Source organism: Callithrix jacchus, chromosome 12, assembly GCF_049354715.1.
Source record: "Callithrix jacchus isolate 240 chromosome 12, calJac240_pri, whole genome shotgun sequence".
NCBI lineage: Eukaryota > Metazoa > Chordata > Mammalia > Primates > Cebidae > Callithrix > Callithrix jacchus.
In genome coordinates, this window is record NC_133513.1 from 60,515,988 (window position 1) to 60,526,518 (window position 10,531).

General features: G+C 55.9%; 1 protein-coding gene across 1 annotated transcript; it reads left to right on the plus strand.

Moving 5' to 3' along the window:
* Nucleotides 1–5,369: 5,369 nt before the first annotated feature.
* On the plus strand, nt 5,370–10,119 carry NEUROG3 (neurogenin 3). Its single transcript, XM_078343997.1, has one exon. It carries the CDS (start codon nt 5,735–5,737, stop codon nt 6,380–6,382), a length of 648 nt encoding a protein of 215 aa, XP_078200123.1. The 5' UTR covers nt 5,370–5,734; the 3' UTR covers nt 6,383–10,119.
* Nucleotides 10,120–10,531: the final 412 nt, after the last annotated feature.

Genomic DNA, 10,531 nt, shown 5'->3' on the forward strand with positions numbered 1-10,531 from the left:
ACTTGCATGCAACCTGCTAAGGAGACAACCAGGCCGGAGAAGCTGCCAAGCGGACTCCTCCCGTGTACCCTCCCCTAGTGAACCTCAGGTGGACACCAACTTCTTGGACTGGAGAGTCTTCACGATCCCAGAGGTCAGGAGTTGCCCGGCGGGCACCCCCAGACTTTCCAACCCTCTCCGCTCCGTGCAGGGGCCCCTGTCCCAGCCGCCTTTGGGCCGCGCTCTTCCTCCGAAGCCCTGCGCTCTCAATGCTGCCAGTACTGCACTATGGCGCACCGCGCCAGAGGGCAAGAGCTCCAAATTGGAGTCGCCTGGAGGTGGCCTTCCCGCCCCCGCCGGCTTCTGTTGTTTATTTCTTCCTGGGGAGTGAAAATCACACAGCCTGTTCCCTTCCCCAGCCGAGACCGGAGCAAAGCCGGACATATGGGCATCTCGCGCTCCGCATCTGTGTCATCAGTCGCGTTTTCTGTGGATGCCAGTGTGTGTGTACGTGTGTGTGTGTTTGGGGCCAGGCGCTGGGAACAAACGTGCATCTGTTAAATTTGACAATAAAGTCCTACAGCGAAGCTGCCAAGATTGGGGCGGTGGGTGGGGGCGGAAGACAGGGGGGTGGAGGAGAGCTAAACTCTCAAAAGGCGAGGCCAAAGCGCCTGGCCCAGGTATTATGTTGGGGGAAGGTGAGGAGAGCAGCTGCTCCTTCTCTCGGGGTGTGTATGGGAGCGAGGGTGCATGTGTCCCTGTGAAGAGTACACACCGATCTGCTCAACATATGTCGCCACAAATCACAGTATCTCTCCCTCCTCCCACCCCCCGCTCCCCGAACAGCTCCTGACAGAGCGCAGAGCAGAGAGAGGCGCTGAGAAGAGACGCCGCTTCAACAGGTGTCTTGGTGCGCAAAGCACCTTTTCAAGCATTGACGGTCTCCGCCGCCGGCGGGAATAATGTGGACACTTTGTTTCCAGGCGCCGCGCGCGAGCTGCGGACGCCTGGGGGAGGCGGCTCTGAGCAGGGAGGGGGGATCTGGAAATAAAGACCTCGGGCGCTCCCGAGCGCCCGGGCCCTCTCTTCCCTTTGTTCAAAGACTCCCTGGACCGGAGCTCCATCGTGCGCCCTGGGGGGTGGCATATGGCGCCCTCTCACCTACCCACGCTTTCAGGAGCGCAAGAGGTCCCTGGGCCTGGGGAGGAGGAGTCTCAGAGGGAAAGGCTTCTCTCCGAAAATGGGTGAGGAGCCCGCCTTATCTCTCCGCACCCTGCCTCCACCATCCCCTCAGCTGGCGCAGCAGCCGTTGGGTGGGGAGCTGCGCGCTGGGCAGCACCAGCCTGCGGAAGCGCTCCAGCTCCTGGCAGATGAAATATGGGTCTGGTGAGCCCCTGGAGACCATATGCTTTCAATAAAAAAAGACAAATAGGACCGAGATAGGCCTTGCAGCCAACCTGTTATAAATGAGTGGCAATTGGGCCAATGTACACGGGGGCAGGGCCCCCAGGGGGAGGCCTGCTCGGTGCCAAATCCATGTGTCAGCTTCTGGGACAGGTGTGCCCAGGGGCCAGGGGCCAGGTCTCCCCCCCTCCGGGTTTATCACGGCAAAGGTAATATTGTGCTAACTATGAGTAAACAGTCATTGTGAAAATGAGGGAGAGTTTATCAGAGGCGAACTAGTTGGGGGGTGGCTTAACAATAAAGTTGTTCGCCTTAGGAGCAGGTGATGGCTGGCTGCACGGACTCCCGCAGTAGATGTTTTCCAAAGCACTCCACTTTACAATCTCTTGTAATTATTTATTAAACGAAATCTATTTATTATTATTTTAGCAAACACTGGAGACAGGTGGGGCTTTCTTTTCGTCGTCTCCTTTTGTTTGAAGGGCTGTTTGAAGTGGCCAGTCTCGGCCCGGGCAGCTCGCTCGCCAGATTTTTGTCTTCCCCTCTTTCAGTGTGGAGCCGAAGGCGAGAGAAAGGATCCCCCTCCTCTGGCAAGCCATTAGCTATTCAGCTTCCCATGGCCCCCTCCTTCCCTGCACAATTCTCAAAGAGCCCCCAGGCAATGCTAAAAACTACCCCCGCCGACTAGAAGGCAGGAGGGCTGGTCGCTGTCTGCCTTCTCTTCCAATATGCCCTCGGTCTCCAGGCGTCTGGCCACCGCCTTTCTCCTGAACCCCTTAAGCCTCCAGGCAAACTTAGATCTCAGGGGACGGAGGGATGCGGGAGTTCCGGAGGTCTTAGGGGCGGTGGATGACCAGGAGCTGCAGGAACAAACTCTGCTCTCTGCGGGAAGAGCCATTTCGCAAACACTGCTGGTGCGCACGGAGTCATCACCGCCTGCGCCTCCGCTGCCAAAGGCACAGGAATTAAATTTGGAGAGGGGTCTGTGCGCCCTTGCAGCTGAGAGAGAGAGCATGGATCCTCAATCTCTAATCCCCTAGGACTCCTCGACTTCGGCCCTGGCCTCCTGGCCTGAGGAGGGCTGCGGAACGTCCTGGCGTCTCTCAAGAAGGCGGCTGACCCCAGACACCGTGCGCTCCCCGCCCTGCTTTTTGCGCAAAGCAGGCGTGATGGAGACCTGCAAGCCTTGGAGGGCCCTGAGCCGGAGAGGTTTAGGGGAGGTTGGATAAGAATTCCAAGCAGGCCCTATAATTCTCTACCTATCAAGAAAGCTTGAAAGAATCCCCAGAGACTTTCCTGTCATGGGAAGCTCGCCCTGCAAACCTTGTCCTTATCCATTAGCAGCTCAAGGCAGACCCCAGCTAGAGCGACATCCACTCCTATCTGAGATCCACCGCCAGATAAGAGTTACGCTGTGGGAGGCTCTTCAGGACTCTGGGAAACCAGAGCGGTGCCTTCATGGTCAGGGTTCCCTCCAGGGAGCTTAGCCAGGTCAGGAGACCCTAGATAAGCATGGTTTGGATTTTCTCTCCCAAATCAAAAAAGCTTTAAGTTAGTTATCTCCCAGTTTCTAATTCGCAGGTGAATAAATCAAGCAAGGCTGGGGTATGAGGCAGACGAGGAGGAGGAGGAAGAGAGGGTGAAGGAGGAGGAGGAAGAGGAGGAGGAGGAGGAAGGGCAGGAGAAGGATGAGGAGGATGAAGAGGAGGAGGAGGAATGGACACTGGCTCCCCTTGCCTGGAAAATGGACCATTACTCCTTTTCTAATCTGACCCCCAGACTCAGGACTTCTATTTTCTGCATTTGGGGTCTCTTGATTTGCCTTGAAAAACAAAAAGGTTTTCCCTCAAATCAAAGAGTGGTAGCTGGTGCAAGGGAAAATCTGGGACTAGGAGTCTTAAGATATGACTTCTATGAGGTCCAGATAGAACTTGCTGTGCGACCTTGAGAGAGTCACTCCCCCTCTCTGGGCCTTGACTTTTTCATCTTTAAAGAGGGCCTGGAATTCCTATTCCCATACAAGAAGACAAGTTCCTAGCAAGTGGTGACCTAAGAGAGGAGCTGCAGCAAATGTTAACCCAACAGTCCCAGGTGGTCCCTTTGTTGGTTCTGACCCTGGCCTCAGGCTGTATTTCCCCACAGAAAGGGAAGGAGCCTCTGCTCACAGAGCACCAGGTAAGACCGGCAGGACCTCGCCACACCCCCGCCCAGTCCTTGACCCCCCCTCTTGCTGATTCCTGGGCATATCACCCTCTTCCTTGGAGGAAAACTTGTCTCCCAAGCAGCCCGGGTGGTAAGAGGCTATCACTAGGGCAGGCTCATAGACCTACCTCTTCCCCTCACCTCACCCTTCAGCCCCGCAGTTGGGTCCTGTACCCGCCTGCAGTTTCCGGGAGACTCAGGGTATCTGGACCTGCTAGAAAACGAAGGCTTCATCGCCTAAGGACACTTAAACCGGGAGACTTCACCCCCAGCCTCGGCTTCTTCCTCCAGGCACGACCGGGTCAAGAGAGAGAAGCGGAAGCCGCAACCCCTCACCCTGAGTGACCGGAAGCAGAAGACCACGGGGTGTCCCAGGCGGGGACAAGAAGGAGGGGCTGGGGAAGAAAGGAGGGGTGATGCGTTCAGACTCACTTTGGAAAGATTTCCAGAGAGCGCTACCAGGGACAACCCGAGGGCCTTGGAGAGTTCCTGCCCTGTGCTCGCTGTGCGCTGCCTGAGTTTTTCCGAGGCAGGGGGCTGGAGCAGGTGACTGCTGGCAGCCGCTGTCTGTGATTGGACCAGAGGATGAAGGGGAGAAAAAGTTTATCTGCTTCCAGTGCCTGCACACCGTGGTGATTCAAAATACACAAGGGGGAGGGGTGCAGCGGCTCTGTTTCGCAGCACTTTGGGAGGTTGAAGTATAAGGAACACTTAAGCCCAGGAGTTCAAGACCAGCCTGGGCAACAAAGCAAGACGCCCGTCTCTATAAAAAATAAAGATAAAAAAAATTAGCCAGGCACAGTGATGCACACCTGTAGTATCAGCTATTCGGAAGGCTGAGGTGGGAGGATAGCTTGAGCCCAGGAGATCAAGGCTGCAGTGAGCCGTGATTGCACCACTGCAATCACACCTGAGCAACAGGAGACCCTGACACACACACACACACACACACACACACACACCTCACTTCCCAGAACTCCTCCTGTCACAGTTCCTAGCCAGAACGCTGGGATACTATCCACAAGTTGTAGTAATGGAATGTTCCCTTGAGGGTCCCCCACAGCCAGCCTCTGCCTCTGGAGTGGGATCTATGGGGGTGGGGTTCTAAGCACCTCTGGGGAGTGTGAGGTAGCATCTCAGGCTGTGGCAGAGGCTCCAACACCCCTAAAAGAAGGTCTGTGAATGGAAGGGACATAGGCTGGATCGCTCTCCGTGATGGCCCCTGTCTTCCCTTCTAAGTTGAAGAGAGGCAATTCTAAAGAGCACCAGGAGAACAGGGTGCTCTTTAAAATTCTTGGACCCTTCTCCAGGCTGCTAGTCAGGACGACGAGCTCCTGGTTGTCTCTGCCACTACCTTACTGTGAGATTTCGGACTAGTCATCTCCCTCACTGAGCCTAAATTTCCCCCGTGTCTAACGTGCGGGGATTGTACCGCGTTAAAGTCCCCTTCAGGACGGATGCCAAGGTAAGATAGCTAGGAGCAAAGCGGTCTGGAGTGGCCTGACGCGAGCCACACAAGGCTCTTCTCGCTGGGCGAGGCTCTTTGAGGAACCGAGAGTTGCTGGGACCCAGCCCGAGGCGAGAGAGCAAACAGAGCGGCGCTCCCCTCCCCCGACCTCGGCCCTTTGTCCAGAATCCAGCTGTGCCCTGCAGGGGAGGAGCAGGCTCGCGTGGCGCGGCCCCCGGGCCCTGGCGCTGATTGGCCGGTGGCGCGGGCAGCAGCCGGGCAGGCACGCTCCAGGCCCGGGCCGAGCAGATAAAGCGTGCCAAGGGGCACACGACTTGCTGCTCAGGAAACCCCGCGGTCTCAAGAGAGAGGGCGACAGAGTCCCGGGACCCCATTCGCTCTTTTCTTCTTTGGGGCTGGGGCAACTCCCAGTCAGGGGCGCCTGCAGCTCAGCTGAACTTGGTGACCAGAAGCCTGCTCAGCTCCCCACGGCCCTCGCTGCTCACCGCTCTCTATTATTTTGCACCGGTAGAAAGGTAACATTTGGAGGCCGCCAAGGGACGAGTCGGGGAAAGAGGGATCCTCTGACCCAGCGGGGGCTGGGAGGATGGCTCATTCTGTTTTTTCCCACCTAGCCTCGGAATCGGGGGCTGCGCCTGGTGACCAACGCAAGCTTACTCTTCCCTCTGACCCCGCCGCAGGATGGCGCCTCATCCCTCGGGTTCGCCCACTGTCCAAGTGACCGGTGAGACGGAGCGGCCCTTCCCCAAAGCCTTGGACAACGAAGTGACCTGCGCCACGTCCGCCCCGCCCAGCCCCACTCTCACGCGGGGGAACTGCGTGGAGGCGGAAGGCGGAGGCTGCAGAGGAGCCCCGAGGAAACTCCGGGCGCGGCGCGGGGGGCGCAGCCGTCCTAAGAGCGAGGTGGCACTGAGCAAGCAGCGACGGAGTCGGCGCAAGAAGGCCAACGACCGCGAACGCAATCGGATGCACAACCTCAACTCTGCGCTGGACGCACTGCGCGGCGTCCTGCCCACATTCCCAGACGACGCGAAGCTCACCAAGATCGAGACGCTGCGCTTCGCCCACAACTATATCTGGGCGCTGACTCAAACGCTGCGCATAGCAGACCACAGCTTCTACGCGCTGGAGTCGCCTGCGTCGCACTGCGGGGACCTGGGCAGCCCAGAAGGCAGTTCCCCCGGGGACTGGGGCTCCCTCTACTCTCCAGTCTCCCAGGCTGGCAGCCTGAGCCCCGCCGCGTCGCTGGAGGAGGGCCCCGGGGTTCGAGGGGCCACCTCTTCCGGCTGCTTGCGCCCAGGCACTATGGCTTTCTCAGATTTTCTGTGAAGGGACCTGCTGGTCTCTGGGCTGTGGGTACTAAGGGTAAAGGAGAGGGAGGGAGCCGGAGCCGTCGAGGGTGGGCGACGGCGGCGGCCCTCAAGAGCACTTGTTCCTTCTGCTTTTCCCTGGCTGACCCCTGGAGGACCCACGGGGGCCGCAGGCTGGGTTCATTCCCGGGCCCTCCGAGCCGCGCCAACTCACACAAACCTTGCTGCTGCCCGCGCGAAGTGGGCATTGCAAGCTTAGCTGATTTTAGGCCTCCTCCCTGCCACCACCCCAAAATCTCATTCAAAGTATACGAGAATGATAGCACTACCTGGCTGGAGCCGCCCACCGTCTCTGGTCGCCCTACCCGCGCTCGAGTCTGCCTGCCCCTCTGTCTCTTGCCACCCCTCCTCCAAAGTGATTCGATGTTTGGTCTCTTAGCGCTTGCTCCCCTTGCCCGGCTCCAAAGACGCTGCGGATCTTCTCCTCTACTCCCAATCAGGTCCGGGGTTTCAGAGCGTTTCACTCTGCCTTAAAGCCAAGAAGGCGATCCTCTGTCTTCTCCTCGTGCACTTTTCGGAGCCATTGCCCTCCCGGGGCGGAAGACCAGGCTGTGAACTGGGAAAGCGCTAGCCGGGCCAGGGAGCACCTCCCCAGCCTCCCTGCGAACTGCACCTGAAACGTGAGCGGCGCTGCAGGTGCCTGAAGCACCACGCATCTTTTTTTTTTTTTTTAATCGGTTTGTAAATTATATGATGTCTTTAGAAATGAATTTTGGTACAGTAAATTATATGGCCCCTCCCCCATTTTACATAATTGTATTTATTAATGAGATTTCACCGCAGGTAAAACTCTATATTTTGTATATTAGATTATTTAGGGATTGCTGGATGAGATTTTAAGCCAATAAAAAGAGGTGGGGACCTTCAAGAAGGCTCAGCAAGGTGACTCCATTGTGCCCCAGGAAGAGGAGTGTCACAGTCTCTGCAGCTGAGGAAGAGCACCTCTGTCCAAGCAAGGAGACAGATGACACTCTTTCTGGAGGTCTGGGCCAGAGGCAGGGCAGATTGCATTTGGAATGCTGGAAGTCTTCTGAGTAATTATTGATCCAGCCCCCCCTTTTTTTTTCTGGGGCAATGACTGCTTTAATTTCAAAGAGCAGTTTAAAAGAAAGACAAGCCTCCAACTAGGACTACTGACTCTCTTTGCCGGCCCCTTCCCCGGTTCCACCAGCCTAGCTCTAGAGCAACTGTTGGTTGCACTTGAGGGAGGCAGACAGTAATAACTCAATGGCAGAGTCGGAATCCTCGGAAACACAGCTGCCAGGCTGAGCGTCCTAGGAATTTTCCCAAGGTGCTTTGGGGCCTAGTACATCCCCGGAGCATATTTTACTCCCCAGGCACTGGGGTGGCTGTGTCTTGAACTCATGGAGCTGAGCAGCCAGGAGCAAAGAAAGTGGAGGGTCTGCTTGGAATCTCTGGCAATGCCCCCACCCTCATCACATAGAAGCCTTGATTGAAAACTTACCAAGAAACTGTTGAAGGTTTCCAGCCACACCATCTCTCTTACTGGTAAGGTGAAATAGGATTGGTCAGCATGGGGACTGAAATCAGTAGAGCACCCCTATATGACTTCAGGGACCCCTAGGACCTCAGAGAATATGGTCTACACTGTAAGGATCCACAGAATTCACCTGCAGCTTGGGAACAGGAAAGTGGAAGGCGGGCAACAATACCTGCTAGTTGAACTCCAGAGGCCTTCTTTAGTCAGCCAGGGATGTCCTGGGAAGAAGTGGGCCAACCCAGCTCCCAGGAGCTGGTGGAGAGGTTGCTTTTCCAGCATATTAGAGTGCAAAGGTGGTGTCTTCTCAGGGGTTAATGCCTCTTGCATCTCTCTTTTTCTCCTCTGCCCTACCCAATTCAAATTGAAATATTCCTCTTCTTTATCACAAATCTCTAAAGTTAGCTTGGAGGAGACTTGTCTCGTTATCAGGGCAGGATTTAGGGGCGGGAAGAGGGACACTGCAAACAAACGAATGAACGAAGGTGTTGTTTCATTTTGTGGCTTTAATCTGAGAGGAGGAGATTAATGGGTTATTGGTAACCTCTGCAATAGCCAACTTTCCACCTGGGGCACTGCCCAGGGACAGGTGTCAGCAGCTTGGGAGTTGCACAAACCAAGCAAACACCTGCGATTTGCTGGGCATTGGGGGGAGGAGGTGGGCAGACATAAAAATCAAAAAGGTCTCTCTGTCCTCGCAGAACAGCAGCAAGGATATAGACAAAATCAAAGCCCAAGAAATACTGGTGGTTGGGTGAGGTATGAGCCACAGAATGGACCATAATACTGTCACCTTGGGGCTGGCATGCTGGGGGCTTGCAGGAGGAGGTGGCATTTGAGCCAGGACTAAAGGTTTGAAGAGGAATTCTTCAAGTGGAAGGATCTTCTTCCTGTGTAAGGCTGTGTGAGGTAGTGTTCATCATCTAGGCAGGGGACTTCCTGGGTACAAACGAACCCTAGAAACTGGAGGAGCATTTGCTGAACTAACGTTCTCCAGGCGGCAACCGGGTGAGGTGTGTCCCACAGCCCAGTTCCTCTCCTGCTTTCGAGGTCGCTCATTAAGGAGCCATTAGTCACCCAACACACACAGACTGGTCCTCCGCCCCACAAATTAAAACACACTCGTACGGGTTAACCAACTCTGCTGCTGGGTCGCCACCTTGGGTCGGGGCGGATTAGACCTCCGGGGCTGTCAACCCCACTCTCCAAGTCTGGAGAAGGCGGAGGAGGTTTAGGGTTTGGTTGAATCACGGAGGCAAAGTTCAGGGTTCGGTGCTGGATGAGCTTCATCTAGGTGTGTAGAATCAGGCTAGGATGGGAAACCTCCATGCTTCTTTCCAAAGAACCCCTCAGCAAGAAGGGCTCGGAAACATTTCTAGGAGTGGCCTATCCCACTAGTTCTGCACCACTGCTCCCGCGCCTTCCACCTCCTGAGGGCCTTTTTGATCCAGGGGCTTTTAAAACCGCGCTACTAGCGGTCTCTGCCCGGAGCCCGCCTATGCTGCGTCAGCCAGCGCTTCTCCGCCGCGGAGCCTCTCCTTCAGTCTGAGATCGCCGCCCGCGCCCAAGCTCCCAGAAATTCCCAACAGTGTCCGAAACCCGGACAGGAAAGACCCTTGGGTCGAATGGCTCCTCCCTCGTCTTCTGCTTTTGTTTGAGCCCAAGACTGGCTTCCAGAAAAACAGCACATGAATCTTGCGCCTCCCCCAAGCCCAGCCGCGCTGGCACACAAGCAGGTAGATTTATGGTGCCCTGCCCCCATCCCACCCCACCCCCAGCCGGCCTCAGTCGGAGGACAATGCGTCCCGGGGCCATTGGAATGCTAATGTCTGGGAGCCAGGCCGCTGGGCTGGCACAAAGGTAGGCGGGGCCCGGATCGCACGCGACTCCGCAAGCCCACGCTAACCCTTCTTTCCCTCGCGGGCTACTGGGCGGTGTGACCTTGGACAAGTCTCCTAGCCACAAGAGAAGTTGGAAGGAGTTCTTAATATCCTTTCGCTGGGTTTCTGTGTGCCTAACACAAGGCTGTGCTTGCGATGAACCGCATCACAGCCCACATCCCCAAGACCTGAAGCCGCGGAAAAGACCCTTCAGGACCTGGGACTAGAGACAGTGTGGGGAGGGTGTGGGGTATTCACCTGAGAATGTGGCACAGAACAAGCGCTGGATACATTGCAATTACATTTATTCAACGAATATTCTCTGTTGTGTACCTTTTCGTCTTCCGCCTTTAAGAATCCCTGCAGACAGATTTCAACAAAAGAGTGTGAGGGAGTGGAGAGGTGGGGTGGGGGGTGGTGACACTGCTAACCTTGCTTGGCTGTTCTGCCTTCAAAGGACCAAGTGAGCAGTGAGTGACTTGAGGCTAGACACTTTTTATCTACTGTAACCTCCCACAGCCAGTGGGTGGCCAAGGCAGTGTGGTCACACCCATGGAACAGAGAAGATGACTTGCCCAAGGCCCTTGATCACTAGGTGAATTATTAAAACAAACTAGGACTGACACCATGGCTCTAAGCTAGCAGTTTGGAACTCTTTCCTCTGTGCCCGTAGATAGGAGTGTTGGAGACTGTGAATCAGTCTGTAGTAATATGTCCTTTGGCTACAACT